This window comes from Aethalodelphis obliquidens, unplaced genomic scaffold, assembly GCF_003676395.1.
Source record: "Aethalodelphis obliquidens isolate GAN/ISIS:26980383/991018 unplaced genomic scaffold, ASM367639v1 scaffold69, whole genome shotgun sequence".
NCBI classification, from domain to species: Eukaryota; Metazoa; Chordata; class Mammalia; order Artiodactyla; family Delphinidae; genus Aethalodelphis; species Aethalodelphis obliquidens.
Genome location: NW_020838013.1, coordinates 9465994 through 9483478, shown reverse-complemented (window position 1 = coordinate 9483478; position 17485 = coordinate 9465994). Strand labels below are relative to the sequence as shown.

The following is a 17485-nucleotide window of genomic DNA, read 5'->3' as shown; positions in this document are numbered from 1 at the left end:
CAGTCAGTGGCCGGGCAGGTGCTAAGCCCCGAGGTAGGCTTCTGCGATGGGCAAGTGGCCGTGCACAGGGTTGCGTGCTCTGTGGTGTCAGTCATGGGTTTTAATGCTTCTCGTCATCCCACAACCCACGTGAAAATACCCCATAATGAAGGGGAGGGGTGGTATGTGTGTCAACGAAGCCAAATGGGCAGCATTTCTTGGTGGCTGTCATGGGGCACGTGGAGTGGTGGACCCTGGGAGGCTGTCCACGTCCCTGCCGCAGCACCTGTGATGGTGACCTTTTTTGGAAATAGAGTCCCTGCGGATGTGACTTAGGATCTCGGGAGGAGTTCATCTTGGATTTAGGGTGAGACCTCAGTCCAATGACTGGGATCCTTATAAGAGGAGAGAGAGGAAGGTCCAACATACAGGCGCAGGGGAGAAGGCCACGGGCTGAGTGGTCCCGCAGCCACCAGAAGCTAGACGAGGCGGGAAATGGAGTCCCCCTCAGAGCCTCCAGGGGCACCAACCCTGCACACATCTTGATCTTGGACTTCCGGCCTCTAGAACCGGGAGAGAATCCATTTCTGCTGTTCCTAAACCATCAGCTTCGTGGTTATCTCTTATAGCAGCTGCAGGAAACTACTCTAGTGGTGCTCAAAGGCCTGAACTGATATTTTTAGGTATGTTTTCTTTCCTAAAGTTGTTTTTCTCAGGCTAATCTTAAAATTGGGTTATATTCCATCAGCCCACCCTGGCTGGGCCCTTAGAGGAAGGAGCTGCAGTGGGTGAATGTTGGCCTGAGATGCCACAAAACACCCTACAATATGAGGCCCATTCAGTCTGGCTGACTGGCTGCCAGCATGGCTGATCCGGCCTTTAAGGTCAAGGGGTGCATTTTTCAACAGGTACCTTAGGGAGACCGGAGGTCATGGTTCCCTGCTCTGGGGGTGAGCAGGATGCCTGAACTGGCAGCGTCCTGGGGGGATGCTCCACTCCTCCCGGGTTGGCGTCATCAGCTGCGTTGCTCCTGGGGCTGATGATTGACAGTGCTTGTAGGGCCCCTTCAAGCCCAAGGGGAACAGACGTGAAGTGGTCTTGATGACAAGCCACAGGACAGGATGGTGGGGGGCATCCCGACCTATCCTAGGCCCCTAGAGCACCAGAAACCCCAATGACACAGAACCCTCGGGCATGGGAATAGGTGTTAATTAGTATCTAGGTTCGGCCGGTGTAGCAGAGCCCCCAGCCACTGTGGCACAAACACGGGCAGCTTGCGAGCTTGCGCAGTGCAGGGTGTGGCCCAAAATGGAGCTCCAGCCATCAGAACCGTGCTCCAAGTAGGTAGGATGGAAAAGGAGGGGCGAGGATTCAAAATCATGTCACCAAACGTGTGTTTTGGGTTGAATTGTGTCCCCTGAAAGTTCACATGTTGAACTCCTCAGAATGGGACCTTATTTGGGGTCGTTGCAGATGTAATTAATTCAGATGAGTTCCTGCTGGGTAAGATGGGCCCCGGGTCCAACATGACTGGTGTCTTTGTTAAAAGGGGAAATTTGGACACAGAGAGAGACATGCATCGAGGGAAGATGGTGTGAAGTGACACAGGGCAAAGACGGCCATCTACAAGCCGAGGACAGAGGTCTGGGTCAGATCCTCAGTTACAGCCTCAGAAGGAACCAGCCCTGAGGACACCTTGATCAACAACTTCCAGCCCCCAGAACTGGGAGATAATACATCTCTGAATTCCTTTCTCTACATCATATGCAGGAATTTCTGGCATCTCAACCTTGTTTTAACACAGGGCCACTGAGTCCAGCTTCCAGGCAGTCGGCTGCCCAGGCAGACTCAGCTGACCCAGATCGCTGGGTGCCCTGTGGGACTGGTCCACTCTCTCAGAATCCATCCTACACACATTCTGCAGAGTTCGGTCAACAGAAACTCAACTTCCTGCAGTTCTCCTGGCAGCTAAGCCTTTCCAATCCGGGTCTGACTTTTTTTTATTTTAATAAATTTATTTATTTATTTATGTATTTATGTATGTATTATTTATTTATTTATGTACGTATGTATGTATTTTTGGCTGCGTTGGGTCTTTGTTGCTGTGCGCAGGGGTTACTCTTTGACTCTTTGTTGCAGTGTGTGGGCTTCTCATTGCGGTGGCTTCTTTTGTTGCGGAGCACGGGCTTTAGGCATGCAGGCTTCAGTAGTTGTGGCACGTAGGCTCAGTAGTTGTGGCACACAAGCTTAGTTGCTCTGTGGCATGTGGGATCTTCCCAGACCAGGGCTTGAACCCATGTCACCTGCATTGGCAGGCGGATTCTTAACCATGGTGCCACCAGGGAAGTCCCTGGGTTTGACTTTGTGTTGGGACTTGACTCTCCCAGGTCGTAAGGGATGGAGCCGGGCCAGGGAGCTTTGCGGGGAGCTGACTTTTCTCTTACAAAGTAACCCCTTCAAGGGATGTCATGACATGGTCTTCAAGTATGGGGACAACTTTGCCCAGAGAGGGGAAAGGGGCTGTGAAGGGTGATGGGGGCTCCTGGAAAGTAGGGGTTGGGGTCCCCTGGTCTGCCATATTCCCCCTAGCCCCCTTCTCTGGGCCCCACCAGTGTGCCAGCTTTTACTGAGCGCAGCCGGGGAGGCCATAGATTCACCTTCTGTGTTTCTCTTTTTTTAAAATTAATTAATTAATTAATTTATTTATTTTTGGTTGTGTTGGGTCTTTGTTGCGGTGTGCAGGCTTCTCATTGTGGTGGCTTCTCTTGTTGCAGAGCACGGGCTCTAGGTGCATGGGCTTCAGTAGTTGCAGCACACGGGCTCAGTAGTTATGGCTCATGAGCTTAGTTGCTCCGCGGCATGTGGGATCTTCCCAGACCAGGGCTCGAACCCACGTGCCCTGCATTGGCAGGTGGATTCTTAACCACTGTGCCATCTGTGTCTCTTTTGTAACAATCCGAATCTGCCGTGTGTGGCTCTGGGCTCAGTTTTATGGCTGCGAGAGAGGAGACCCGCTGTCATAGGCAGGTTCCCACCTCCCTAAGGTGAGCGGTCAGGGGCTTGAGCCCATCCCTGTCCGCTAGGTGGTTGGGCTTCCTTCGAAGTCCCCACCCACCACAGAGTTCATATCATTGGCATATCATTCCTGGTCAACACAGGTAGCCACTGGGGCCCCAGGACGCCACATCCTGTCCCTGAACACGCATGGCTGCTCAGGGCCTCTAGCCACGCCTGGACCAGGCTGCCAACCCCAATTTTCTGGAAGGTTATTGTCTGCAACGCACTCCAGAGATTATGGGAAGGAAACTGGGTCACTCATAAAACTGACAGGCCCAGGTACAAATGGAGACACAGCCAGCTAACGCCACAGGAGCCCCCTGGACACCATGGCTCCGGGCTCTGGGCTCCCTGGCTTTCATTTCTTCTCCTTTACGATGCAAGTGTTGGGGCCCTCCCCTCCCGCTAGACACGGAAGGAGAGCCTGGGAACCAGCAATGGCTACAATGGGACACATGTCCAGTTCACACAACCCAAGAAACGAAGAACTGCATGCTGCCGAAAGTGACCTGTCCCTCGCTGAGGAGTGACCGTGGTCAGGGAGGGCCGCATCGACTCAGGCCCGAAGCCTGACGACTAAGTGATCTGCAGGGCAGTGAAGGCCGGGCAGGAGGCAGGAGGCTGGGGGCTTTCGCACAGCCAGCTGTGTGTCTCATCAGGCTCTGGGACCACCCCACAACATACACACACGCTGGTGGGAAGCAATCCCAGGAGGCTTGGGAAGCCCAGGGTCAGCAGTGAGAGGGGGTGGGATGCCTGCCCATCTCCAAGCCCCTTCTCCCAGAAGCCCCTGCACCCTGGGCTGAGCTTGCCCTCTGTCCATGCCCTGCATGAGCCCCTGCAGCCTCTCTGCATTGCCCCGCCCTGTGAGTGGCTGCCAGGGGTGGGTCACAGTCTCCTCCTCTGAGTCCCCAGGCCTGGCTGTGGTAGATAATCTCCCGGCCTGGGGAAGCAGGCCCTAGGGGTCTCTCCCTCAGGAAGCCCTCTGCTGGCCAGCCCTTCGGAGAGTCTTGGAAGGTGGTGAAATTGCCGCCTTATAAGGATTCGGGTCTCCATGGCTTCTGGCTCCCCCCAGGGGTCCCAAAGGACCAGAGCCTGGGGGCTTCGTCCTCCTGGCCAGGGTCCACCCGGGCCTGGCCTCTCAGCGGGAACTGAGGAAGTGAGCCAGGGTGGGTCTGGGCTGGTTCCAGGTACAGGGCCTGGGTGATCCCAGATGAGGAAGGATCCTCTTCAAAGCCATTCTGCTTCATGAAGGAGAGCTCGGCAGGGCCCCTTGCTCGCCAAACAAACTCCCTGGATTCTGTGCCTGCCTAGGGCCCTGCAGTGTGCTGCAGGTGGGCCGCAGTGGCCGTCCTCACCTCCACCTCCCCAGGCTGCAGAGGTTCGTGGTGCCAACAGTGGCAAAGGGTGTGGTTGGTCAGTGAGGAATCGGATTCAAGACTGGGTCCTGGTCACCTGGTGCTGTCAAGGGATGGCGGTGGAGAGTTTTCTCGGCTCGCCCTCTGTAAAGAAAGGGGCTGGCTCTGCACAGCCCAGGTGATGTGCCGCAGGCCCCCAGAGCTCTGATGGAGACTGGTCCCCCAAGGCCGGCAGCAAGGACCTCGGCTGGGCAGGGCGGTGAGAGGTCTGGGGGGAGGGTCGGGGCGGTGGGGTCACGGTGGCGCTGCGTCCCGGTCAGGGGTCGGGCGCTGAGGTCTCTGGTGGGAGTCAAGGTACTGGGGATCCGGCTCGGTGGAGCCTGGTGGGCGGGGTCGGGGCGTCGGTGGCCCCGAGCAAGAGAACCCGCAACTCCCAGCGCAGCCCCGCCCGCGGCGTCGGTCTTCTGGGCCGCCCCGCGCCTGCCTTTACGGGCCCGCCACCGACGTGCTCGCCCCCGCGCCGCGGCCGCCATCTGTGGCCGCGCGAGCGAGCGTGCGCGTGCGTGGGGCTGCGAGCGTGCGTGCGTGCGCGCGCGCGGCGGCGGCCCCAAAAGCGGCGCTGCAGCCTGGGGCGGCTCGGCTGAGGCGGCTCCTCCCCGCTCTCGCTCCCGCTCCCGCTCCCGTGGCCCGCGGCTCGCTCCTGCTCCGGGCCCGCCTGCCCAGGCCGCTCCCCGGGCCCGAAGATGCCGGCCGTGTCGAAGGGGGACGGGATGCGGGGCCTGGCGGTCTTCATCTCGGACATCCGCAACTGTGAGTGGCGGGGAGCCGGACCCGGCCTGCGTGGGGTGGGGGCGCAGGCCGGGGTGAAGGGCTGGCCGGCGGGGGCCTTCGGGGGCTAGGGTCCGGGGCGCGGACCTTGCGGGCGGGGGTCCGGGGGTTGAGGGCTGGGGTCCGGGGCGCGGGCCTGGCGGGCGGGGGGCCGGGGGTTGGGGGCTGGGGTCCGGGGCGCAGACCTGGCTGGTGGGGGTCCTGCGGTTGGGGGCTGGGGTCGGGGGCGCGGACCTGGCGGGCGAGGGTCCGGGGGTTGGGGGCTGGGGTCCGGGGCGCGGACCTGGCGGGCGGGGGGTGGGTGGGGAGCGAGGTGAGGACTTGTCGGGGGGGCGGGGTCAGGGGTGCGGGGTCAGGGGTGCGGGGTGAGGGCGGCGTTCCGCAGCCGCGCCGGGTCTGTGGCACCGCTGAGGGGCTTCTGGCGAAGGCGCCCCTCCCCAGCATGATGTCATCTCGAGCAGTCGGCCCGTCTTTCTAGCAATGGAGCATTTAACCCAGCGGTTTCCAAAACAGCGTGGCTTTTCCCGGGGAGTGGGACTAGCGAAACCCGCGTCTTGCCGGGGAAGCAGCTCCTTGACCTGGGTTCTGGCGGCTTATTAGGCCCTGATTAAAATGACTCGTTCCCGAGGGAATCTGGACACCGGGCGGTGGGGGGTTGGGATGGCTTAGGGGAACTGCTGCTCTGCTCGCTGTCTTCCAGCAGGGACAGGGTTCTTAGCGACATGTGTCCCCTCGGAGTGGAAAAATCCACCCCAAAAAGTGCAACGGCCGGGGGGCCGGTGGGTGTACTGTTGGTCCACCGATACATTTGACTTTGGTGCGCAGAAACTCCTGTTGCTTTTCAGGTAGCTGTCCCCTTTATCTAATTTAAAAAATAGACACAAAGCCAGCTTCCTGTCTGGTTTTATTTCTTGTTTGTTATCCACCAGACGTTTGTGGATTTCAACACCTGAGGTTTCGGTGTATTTTAAAGAATGCTTGTGACTTGATCTACTGGTAAATGCTGTTGTCCTGAACCCTCCCTTGATCCTGTCATCTCCTTAGACTGGGATGGAGGACCCAGACTGTGGAAGGTTAGATTTTCTGTCCCTTCCCTTTCTCTGCAAGAAATCGGTGTGGAAACACACCCTGAGGTCTGCGCTGTTACAAGTCGGGCAGTATCCTTTCTCTCTTTCTTTGCTGTGTAATGTGATTTCATAGACAGTAATATTTGTAATCGTAATGCGTCTTGGAAAGCTAAGTGTGGGTGTGCTACTGCTTCAGGAGACCCCTTGGGCCAAAGCTTAGCTGCCTTAAATTAGCCATCACGTCTGTCCTTCCATTATGGAAGAAAATTGCATTGGGCAGGTCATTGAGATTGAAACCCATTTTCTTGGACAAGTGATCATCTACAGACTAGATGTGTTCTGTGCTGGGTCTGCCACATAGTGGAGACTTGGCTGTTGACTGAGTGTAGACAGACTCTCCACCCCGCACGGTGGCGTTTGGGGCTGATCACTTGTGCGGTGCTGTCCGGTGCTCTGCAGCATCCCCTGTCTCTACCGCCTAAACGCTGCAGTTGTGACAACCAAAAATGTTTCCAGCGGTTACCCTGCAGGGCACAACCCAGCCTGAGCCCCTGGTGTAGGCCCATGAATAAGACTGTGTCTTCCTTGACGGAGCTTCTGCAAGAAGAAGATGCGCCTAATCCCTTGGAGGGCGTGGGGGGGGGGCAGCTGTTTAATACGGCCCCTCCTCAGAGCCAGCTTTCCTCGCCGTCCTGTTACCCCCTCATCAGCTGCGGCGCTGTCCTCTCCCCTCAGAGCAGCGTCAGCAGCTCGTGGCCCCGTGGCCTGCCCCGCCCCCCGCAGTGGAAGCCCCACGGGGTGGGGGCCACGTCTGTCTGGCCCACCACATCACTCCTCCTGGCTGGCAGTGTGGCGTGAGACGACACCCAGTGGATGAGGAGACAGCGCCCAGCTGGGGCCTGCTCTGGCTGAAGGGCATCGCGGGCCGAGGCCGGTGGGTGTGCCCACGGCAGGGAGGAGGAGCAGGTCTGGCTGGAGGTGGGATCGGACAGCGAGCCCTGGTGGGAGCTGCCCCGAGCCGAGCCCTTAGTAGCGGGGAGAGGGGTCCCTGCTGCCCCCCGCCCGGCCGGCTCTGCTTCCCTGTTGTGAGGGTGAGCCAGGTGGCCGGGTTCTGTGGGGAGAGGGCAGCCGGGGCCCTGGCCACGGAGCTCGGTCTCCTCCACTGACACGGACGGGTGGGTTTGGAGCTGAAGTATCACTGAAGCGTTTCAGCTCTAAAATCGCAGCTCCGTTTTCCCTTTCCGCACAACGTAGTCTCTTAAATGTCCCCCTTAGCAGCGAGCTCTGCCTCGGGTTGTGCCTCACTTTGGGATCCGCTGCGGTGGACGGGCTTGGAGGGCTGCGCCTCTTTGCGCTGGTGGCAGTGATCGTGCCCCAGGATTTGAGAGGTGCCCGTGTCCTCGTGTTCCGTGGAGCTTTGTGGCTCAGGTAGAGAACCAATTCAGTGCCCCCAAAATTAACTTGGGGACTTCCCTGGTGGCACAGTGGTTAAGAACCCGCCTGCCAATGCAGGAGACACGGGTTCAGGCCCTGGTCCGGGAAGATCCCACATGCCGCAGAGCAGCTAAGCCCATGAGCCACAACTACTGAGCCTGCGCTCTAGAGCCCGCGAGCCACAACTACTGAAGCCCGCACACCTAGAGCCCGTGCTCCGCAACAAGAGAAGCCACCACAGTGAGAAGCCCGCGCATTGCAACAAAGAGTAGCCTCCGCTCACTGCAACTAGAGAAAGCCCGCGCACAGCAACGAAGACCCAATGCACCCCCCCCAATAAAAATTAAGGTTCATTTTACTCTTGTCTGTACATTTAAAAAATGCTGACTTTTTGAAAAAATTGCTCTTCTTGCATATTTTCTTTTGCACTCTTCTGCATAATTTACATTCCTTAGAAACCGATTTAGGAAGTATGTGACGAGGCTCCTGGGAGGGACAGACCACCAGGCTGGGGGAGGAAGGAAGGCTTTGGTCTGGTTGAGTGTTTCTGCCAAGGCTGGTGGTTGCTGCTTCTAGGAAATACCTGTGTATTCTTCCCTGTGTTTCCCTTCTGGCTCTTCTGGAGGGGTGGGGGTGGGTCACTGCTTCTCTTACGAGACGTTGAAATGTCCTGGTGATAAGTGTTCTCATGCCACATACTCAGCATTACTTTTCTTTCCTCTTAAAATGATTTTCACTCTTTTTTTTGGCACCGACACGTGTCAGGATTTTGTAGTTGCGGAATTATTGGAAAGGCTGTCTTTGTGGGATTAAAAGGCATTTCTGAGCTTTAAAAAAATCTAATAGACCCGAGGGTAAGATTCAGGAGTGCCGTGGGAAAAGGCGTTTTGCGTTACTGTGACCAGAGAGAGGGATTCTGGCGGGAGCTCTGAGCAGGAGGGGCTCTGTGTTCCTTGAATGTCACTTGCAGGTTCTTGGGCACAAGGCCGGCCTCCCAGAGCTCAGATTTCAAAACTTCTAAGCCGCCAAGGATGGAAAGTCTTTTTGTGAGTCTGTGGCAGACTTGTCTGGCGCTGTGCTGCCACAAAGCTGTGTGGTCCCTTCCCTGTGAGCTGGCCTCCGGGACGCCCTGGGGGCCCACGGTCACATGCTGTACTTCCTCCGAAAAGCTGAGCGGTTCTGAGTTCCGGGACAAGGTGGGCCTCAGGTTTTGGATAATGGGTGGCATCTGGGCTTGTTGTGGAAATGCTGCTGGGGTTCTGAGAAATGGAGCACGCAGCCCTGGTCTCCTGAGGTGCTTGCAGACAGACAGACAGACAGGGTGGGAGGTGAGTTCCCACCAGCATGTCCGTGTGTATCGAGCACCTCCTGTGCTCAGGACTCCTGCGACAGGCACGCACCCCTCCCATCCTGCCCCTCCCTCTGGTCAGCACGGGCGTTGGACACGGACGCCGCATTGGGAGCTACAATGTCCATGCCTTCTGTCAGCCTCTGGCGGCTGCAGCGCGGAGTAAGTTCAATGACTTCGCTGACAGCTCAGCACGGTAAACGGGATGATACTCGCTGCAAAACAGAAATGAGCAATTTCCACTAGGCCACGTGACGCCTAAAATGTTGGATTACAAAACTGTATTTACTGATTTTGGCGTTTTCCCTCTTCAGAATCTTCCTGACTTTGGTATGAAGGTTGACACGTTGAAACGTGTCATTTTATTAGGAGGAGAATTGCAGGATAGGTTCCAGTGGCCATTCCCTCGTGGGGGTGGGAGCTGAGGCTGTGTGAGGAGATAAGCTCCTGCCCTCTGTGCTGGGGAGAGGGTTGTAAGGGTTCAGCCAAGGTGCGTTGAATAAAGACCTTGTGAGGAGGAAGCGGCCCTGTTTTAAAGCGGTGCCTTGGAGACCGACTAGGGAAGAGGACCTAGAAGGGTATGGGGATGGCGCTGTGGGGTGCCAGCAGGGGAGAGGCGAGGCCCAGCCCAGCCCCAGGCGCTGTCACTGCCCACTGGGCACAGCCTCTGCGCAGCACTGTCGGCAGCGGAGGAGGGCCAGGGCTCGTGACCACCTAGATGAGAGCGAGGGAAGCGGGGCCACCGAGGCTTCTGTGGGAGGCGCCAGCGGGGACGGCGGGAGACACTCAGCTGTGGGGTGGGCCCGTCGTCTGGCCCTTGCAGTTTGTGTGAGTCGGGGTGCGACGGATTTAAGGAGGGCAGTGATGCACCTGCAGCTGCCCTGTGCCCAGGAAAGAGAGGAACCCCTATGCAGGGAGGCTGACCCCCTCTTCCCTGGCGCAGCTCTGGCCCCTTGTAGCTCCCTTAGCCTCTTGGTACCTCAGGAAACAGGGAGTGGCTGGCTGACTGCTGGATGTGTTCATTAAGGCAGAAACTTCTGGCCAGTGGTTTGGGTCAGATCCTGATTCTGTCCCTTTTTCTTTCTCACTTTTGCAAGTTGTGGCCCTAGACAGCCTGGAGTCTTCATTTTGCCCAACATTTAAACCCAGTGAGGGAATGCCCTGGCAGTCCAGTGCTTTCACTGACGAGGGCCCAGATTTGAGCCCTGGTCGGGGAACTAAGATCCTGCAAGCCATGCAGCGCGGCCATAACAAACAAACAGACAAACAAAAAACCCCAGTGAGACTTGCAGTGGTTTTGCGTTCAGCCCTCTCCTTGTATTCGGGATGTTTCCCGTGTGCGGTTCTTTCCACCTGCCCCCATCTGCAGGATTGCTTAAAAGTGTGGAGACCAGAATCCAAATTGGGTTGCTTGGCTTGTATTTTGCATTGCAAGGTCTGTTTTTTTTCCTTTAAAATCCTTTCTGACAGCAGCAGAAGGGTGACGTGAGGATTAGTTATTTAGTGCACTTAGAGCACCTTGAGCTCCTTAGGGCGGGCAGTGCTGTGGGGATTTGTGTTTTGCTTTTTCCGTGGCCGGCCTGCCTTTGTGTGATGGGGTTGAGAGGGCAGTTACGTGTTTCTGTTGCCGTTTGAACAGCATTGAAAAAGGGCACTATGTTGATGTTGAATAGTTTTTTAAAGCACAGTAGGAAAAACAGAGCAAGAAAATGAGTATTTTGGAATACTTTTGGATTGCATTTATTGCTATTGAAAAATACAGTTCAGTAGCTGTTTTTGGGGGGGGAGGGCGTCTTGTACAGTACAACCAGATCAGAACCTTCTTTTGAACCTCACTGTGCCTGTGAGAGCGAGTCTCCTGGGATGGAGCGCGTGCTGACTTGGGCCAAGTGGTCTGCATAAGCCCTCCTTCCCTGGAGCACATTTCTCACCGCCTCAGGGACTTCTTTCTGTCAGTTAGCTTGCAGCTTCTGTTCAGTTCATTCCCGGGCTCAAACTGCCGTTGCCTCATTACTTTACTACAGTTTGAGTCGTCCTTGCCTGGAGTAGCACAGCCAGCTTTCCCAGCACTGAGAACGTGGAGGAAGAGGGAGGTGGGAGGGTGATTGTCTGAGGGTCCGTTGGTGCTGAGTCGTTCAGTTCCCGAGGCTTGGCTTTTCTGAGGTTGTCGTCCATGCGGTGGGGCCGTAGGTCCCTTGCGTCTATGGCTTCCTGAACTGTCTTACGGGAAAGCTGGTCACAGAGGGAGGAGATGCTCTTTTGTTGGAGCTGATGTCTGTCTGATGTGCATTCTCTGATGTAGCATTTGCTGTAGATCTAATATAAATCTGCTTTGTAAGTAGCCAAGGAAACACTGTTTTTCATATTATGTTCTTGTTGTTTTGCTATAATTTTGATACAACCCCAAGAGTGAAGGGTGTTTTGAAGGTGTGTATTTCATAATTTATTTCTTTATTTTTCTGGATTCTATTTTTTGACATAATTGTTTAATTCATTCATTCATTTGAGAAATCTTTTGGGTGCCCATTGTGTGCTGGCATTATTCTAGGCACCGGGGATTCAGTGCTTAACCAAATGGACAAAATCCCTGTACTTTCAGAAACTTAAATTCTTGTGAGAGTAGACAGACAGAATAAATGACAAGATGGGCTTTTCTCGTTTACTTTGTCTGTCCGCTCTCACAAGAATGTGCGTTCTAGCCTCCTGTGCCCGTCTCCTCACTTCAGTGACACCTCTGGGCTCCATTTGGGTCCCCTGTCCCTAGGCAGTGAGCCGGGCAGTCGTAAGGCTCCTCTTGCTTGTTTCCTGACTCTCAGTGACCGCTGTTTTCCATAGTCAGTTGTCCAGTGTCTGAAAACTATTGTTTCATATAATTTTGTTCAGGGTTTTAGTTGCCTAAGGTGGGAGGGTAAATCCTATCCCTGTTTCTGGCCAGTAGGTTTTGGGGAGTTAGACAGCCAAGACGAATTCAGAGGCAAGGTCTGAGCTAGAGGTAAGACTACAGCTGCATTGTTTATAGGTGGCTTTTGATACCAGGAGACTGGGAAGCCGACCTGGGAAGCTGACCGAGGGGGTGGAAATATCACAAGCACTTTACCTTTGTTTACACATCTGATCTTCATGATGATACTGTATAGCAGGCACTAAGTTCCTTCCTGTTTCATGGAGGAGGGAGCCGAGGCCCAGGAGCCCAAGGCCCTGTCTCTGGAGTGGTTGAGCGAGGACCCAGACCCAAGCTGCTGGGCTCCAGGTCTTTGCTCTGAACCACAGTGCTGGGCCAGCTCTCCAGGCGGACGGCCAGAGCTCCCGACGTGCCAGCCCTAAGCAGCTGGGCAGCCTGGGCCAGCGAGGAGGGCTGGTCAGGTGGGTCACAGGAGAGGACTGAGCAGGGCTGAGCCCGACGGGGTGGTTTACAAGAGAAGAATTGGGAAATGAGAGTCTCAGCTCTCTTGGAGCTTTGCTGCAAAGAGGTGGTGACGCAGAGGGTAGAGGGCAGGTTGGCCCCTGTTGCTGCCCTGACACTGGAGCATGCTTTTAGCAGCGTTCAGCAGCACCGCTGTAACAACTCGTGTTCTGTGCATCAGAAGTGGGCACGGCCTGGCAGCAGGGTGCTCTGCCTGTCTCCCAGGCTGAAACCAGGGTCCCTTCTGGAGACTGGGTGACGCTGCTTCCGCTCGGTCCCACACGCCTTCTCTCGCGGCCCCTCCCCGGACCCCTCAGGGGAGTCCCTCTCCAGATTTGGATCTCCCTGACCTCTCCCTCCAGGCAGGGAGAGCCTCCGCTCGGAGGGCTCTTGCAAGTAGACTGGGCTGCTTGCATGACCCGGGTCATTCCCCAGCCTTAGTGACATCTGCAGAGTTCCTTTTGCCCTGGAAGGTAGCTCACGGGATCCTAGTATTGGGGTGTGGGTGTCTTTGGGGGGGCATTCTTCCTATCACAGTGGGGTCAGGAACGCTTTTTTAAGATTAATTCATTTGCTCAGCAAATTACTGGGTTCCTGTTTTACACAGTGAGCAAAAAAACCGATAAGAGTGCTCGCATGTGGCTTACGTTCTAGTGAGGTAGACGTTATAAATAAGTATAATGTACAGTGCATCACATACTATATTAAGGGGAAAATAAAGGGAAAAATAAAAGGGGGTTGCAATTCAGATAGGGAAGCTGGGGGTCAGGTGTCCCTGGAGTGCTGGTGGGCAGGTGGGGAGGCCACAGGGGCTGGACTTCAGAGCCGGGGGACGGGGAGAGGTGCATGGTGGGGATCTCGGAGCCGGTTAGGAGAACTCTGTCATTCACCCTGTGTGACAGGCCGAGCCAGTGCAGGGTGAGCAGAGGCGGGACTTACCTCTGGGGAGAACTCCTGACTGCTGTGTTGAGAAGAGCAGGGGAGACCGGTTAGGAGGCTCTGAACCAGGCAAGAAAGGTGAGGACCTGCTAGGAGGTGGGAGGTAGACCGTGTTTGTTGGCTGATGGGAATGACAAGGGCCAGGGGGAAAGTGGAGGGGCAGAGGTGCAGGGGGAGGTGGTGCTGGTGAGGGAACAGGCGCCCCAGCCACCAGTGATGGGGGAGGGAGGAGGTGTTGGAGGAGAAGCTGTGAGGGGGGCCCCTGGGAAGAGCTGACAGGGCCTCCCTGGGCTTCACATGTGAGGCCAGCCCAGCAGAGCTGGGGGGTGTGTCACCAGGCACGCTCAGCTCTCCAGGCTCACCTGCCAGTTGACCATGAATTGGACTCAGCAGGGAGGGGTTTGGCCAGCAAGTGCTTAGATGGAGGAGAAGTGTCGGGGCTTGGTTTATGTGATGGGATTGAGGCTGGTAAGAGGGCGTGAGGACGGGGAGAGGGACAGAGAGAGAGTGGGTCGTAAGTCCTGGGGGCGGGGCAGTGGGGTTCAGAGTTTGCTTACCTGATGTAGTGAGCTGAAAGGACGGGCTGTGGGGTCCCTGCAGTGGAGCGTGGGGAGGGTGACGGTTGGCGCGGTGGCCCTGGCGGGGCCAGATCTTCTGAGGAGCCGAGATCAGGGCTAGTGGGTTTGGGGGTCGTTCATCTTGTAATGGCAGGGAGAGGGCTAGGGTTATAGTAGGTGCTTGGGCAGGTCTTCCGAATGATATTCATTTTTGCTATTTTCTTGTCCTCAATTAAATGTTTAAAAAAATGAAAATCAAGAATGTAGTTTAAGAAGTTAATTATAAAACACTTGACCCTCACCTCATTCCCCCATTCCTAACCTCGGAGTCAGTTATTTTCATTTTTATTCATCTCTTCTAATATTTACTTTAAAAAATGTGATTATTCTAAATTACATACCATTCATGGTTGTTTTTCCCCATTTAGTCATTATTTATTAACTTCTTACTGTGGAAGATGAGGATTTAACTTAGCTAAGCTTTCCTTTTCCCATTGTCTAGTAGGTCACAATATTTTACCTAACTAATCTGTAACATTTAATTAATGTCTGAAAATATTCTTCTTAGCTGAGAATAACGGTTTGACTCTTTCTCTAATTGAACTATATTTGATTTACAATGTTGTGTTAATTTCTGCTATACAGCAAAAGTGATTCCGTCATACATATATATTCTTTTTCATATTCTTTTCCATTATGGTTTATTACAGGATATTGAATATAGTTCCCTGGGCTATACAGTAGGCCATTGGTATTTATTCATTCTATATATAATAGTTTGTATCTGCTAATCCCAAACTCCCAGTCCATCCCTCCCCAACCCCCTGCCTCTTGGCAACCACAAGTCTGTTCTTTTTGTGACTCTGTTTCGTAAATAAGTTCATTTGTGTTGTATTTTAGGTTCCAAATATAAGTGATATCATACGGTATTTGTCTTTCTCTTTTTTTTTTTTTTGTGGTATGCGGGCCTCTCACTGCTGTGGCCTCTCCCATTGCGGAGCACAGGCTCTGGACGCGCAGGCTCAGTGGCCATGGCTCACGGGCCCAGCTGTTCCGCGGCATGTGGGATCCTCCCGGACCGGGGCACGAACCCGTGTCCCCTGCATCGGCAGGCGGACTCTCAACCACTGCGCCACCAGGGAAGCGCTTTTCCTCGGTTTTGAAGGCATGGCTCTACTCTTAGTTCCTAGTGGTTTGAAATGTTAACATGCTGTGCCCAGGTGTGGCATTCAGTGGCTTTATTCATTCTGGTAATTCATGTCCTTCGGGTTTGGGGAAATGTTTTTGTTTTATTTCTTTGATAATTTCTTTTCACTTTCTGCTTTTTCAATAATCCTCTAATAATAGTTGAAATGTGGACCTCTTGGCTTACATTTTCTTACTCTCTTATCTCTCGTCTTCCATTTCTTTGTCTTTGTGGTATTCTGTTTTCTGTGACTCTGGCCCTTCTGCATTTTTCTTTCTCCTATCACTTTTACAATTTGAGGGCTTTCTTTTTTTTATTGAATTATAGTTGATTTACAATGTTGTGTTAGTTTCTGGTGTACAGCAAAGTGATTCAGTTATACATATATATTCTTTTTCATATTCTTCTTCAACATAGGTTATTATAAGATATTGAATATAGTTCCCTGTGCTATACAGTAGGACCTTGTTGCTTATCTATTTTGTATATAGTAGTTTGTATCTGCTAATCCCAGACTCCTAATTTATCCCCTCCCTTCCTGCCCTTCCCCTTTGGTAATTGTAAGTCTGTTCTCTACGTCTGTGAGTCTGTTTTTTTTTTGTAAATAAGTTCGTTTGTATTATATTTTAGATTCCACATACAAGTGATGCCATGTGACATTTGTCTTTCTCTGTCTGACTTACTTCGCTTAGTATGATCATCTCTAAGTCTGTCCATGTTGCTGCAAATGGCATTATTTCACTCTTTTTCACGGCTGAGTAGTATTCTATTGTATATATGTACCACATGTATATCCATACCTCTGTTGATGGACACTTAGGTTATTTCCATGTCTTGGCTATTGTAAACAGAGCTGCTATGAACATTGGGGTGCCTGTATCTTTTTGAATTAGAGTTTTCTCTGGGTATATGCCCAGGAGTATGATTGCTGGATCATGTGACAGCTGTTGTCCATAGTGGCTGCACCCATTTACATTCCCATCAGCAGTGGAAGAGGGTTCCCTTTTCTCCATATATATATATATTTTTTGGCCCCACGTGCGGCATGTGGGATCTTAATTCCTCGACCTGGGGACCAGGTATTGAACCTGTGCTCCCTGCATTGGAAGTGTGGAGTCTTAACCACCGGACCGCCAGGGAAGTCCCCCTTTTCTCCACATTTTGAGGGCTTTCTCTCTCTCTTTTTTTTAATTGAAGTATAGTTGATTTACAATGTTGTGTTAGTTTCAGGTGTACAGCAAAGTGATTTAGTTATACATACATATATATCTATTTTTTAAAAGATTCTTTTTCTTATGGGTTATTGCAAAATATTGAGTAGAGTTCCCTGTGCTATAGAGTAGGTCCTGTTGGTTATCTATTTTGTATATAGTAGCGTGTATATGTTGAGCCCAAACTCCTAATTTCTCCCTCCCTGCTCCCCCGAGGGTTTTATTATTGTCTGAGTGCTGCTTTTTTGGTGGCATCTGGTTCTTAAAGCTGTGTTTTCTTTTATTTGTAAGAATATTGATTGTTTTGGAGTTTCCTTCTCTACATAGCCTCTTTGCTCTGAGTTCTTTCCCTGTAGGTCTGTTTTGGTCTCTGGCTCGTGCTGTGAGGCCATCCTGGATGTCTGGTGGTCAGTGTCTGTCCTCTCACGTGGACCAGTGTCAGCCGGCATGGGTACGGCTTTGGTGGAGGCCTCACTGTGTGGTGGTGGGTGAGGGGTCTCTGTCTCACGGAGGGAAGCTGTGTGTCAGACGTATTCTTCGGAAGCAGTTCCGGCTCCTCTCCTGCTCGGTGGGGTCAGGGAGTGTGGGGGGTCTGTCTGCCGTTGTTCTGGGTGTGGGTGTCCCACCATGCAGGGAGTCTGTCGCTCACTTGTGTTTTTCCGAGTGTGGAGCCTCACCCTAGCACGTGGTGGTGTCGCCAGGCCTAGAGCTCCTGTGTTCCTGCTTTTCCAGCGAGTAGGCCTGTTGTCTTCTGCTGGGATTAGGGGTATAGGTGGCCTGGCCCTGGGGTCTGGTGGAGGGGCCTGCGGCTCCTTACGTAGACTTCCAGCTCATCTTCCTGATAGCCCCCTCCTGAGGCACCTGGCGTCAGGTTCTGTGGCGGACAGGGTTTGCTTTTTACTGGTTCTCCCTCTTGTGGGCGGCCGGGTCCCAGTTTGCTGTGTCAGGCTGAGTCAGTTAACCCCTTGGCCATGTCCTTCCAGTGTCCACAGCTGTTGTGGTGACTGCTCTTGCGCTCTTGTCATAGAGTTTTCTCCTTTTAAATACGTTTTTGACTCATTTTATATGACACACACACACACACACACACACACACACACACACACACACACACACAC

At 53.7% G+C, this 17485-nt stretch overlaps 1 protein-coding gene across 4 annotated transcripts in view; it reads left to right on the top strand.

The window, feature by feature from the left end:
• The first annotated feature begins 5007 nt into the window (after nucleotides 1-5007).
• The window catches only part of AP2A2 (adaptor related protein complex 2 subunit alpha 2), a 64472-nt gene continuing 51994 nt past the window's right edge, over nucleotides 5008-17485 (top strand). Inside the window, exon 1 of one of the 4 annotated variants that reach the window (XM_027090296.1) lies at nucleotides 5008-5204. Coding sequence is in view for 3 of the 4 variants with exons in the window: in XM_027090293.1 (XP_026946094.1) it covers nucleotides 5138-5204 (67 nt within the window). In the remaining variant the exon portion in view is untranslated. The remainder of the gene's footprint in view (nucleotides 5205-17485) is intronic. The other 3 variants (XM_027090293.1, XM_027090295.1, XM_027090294.1) reach the window with 3 other exon arrangements.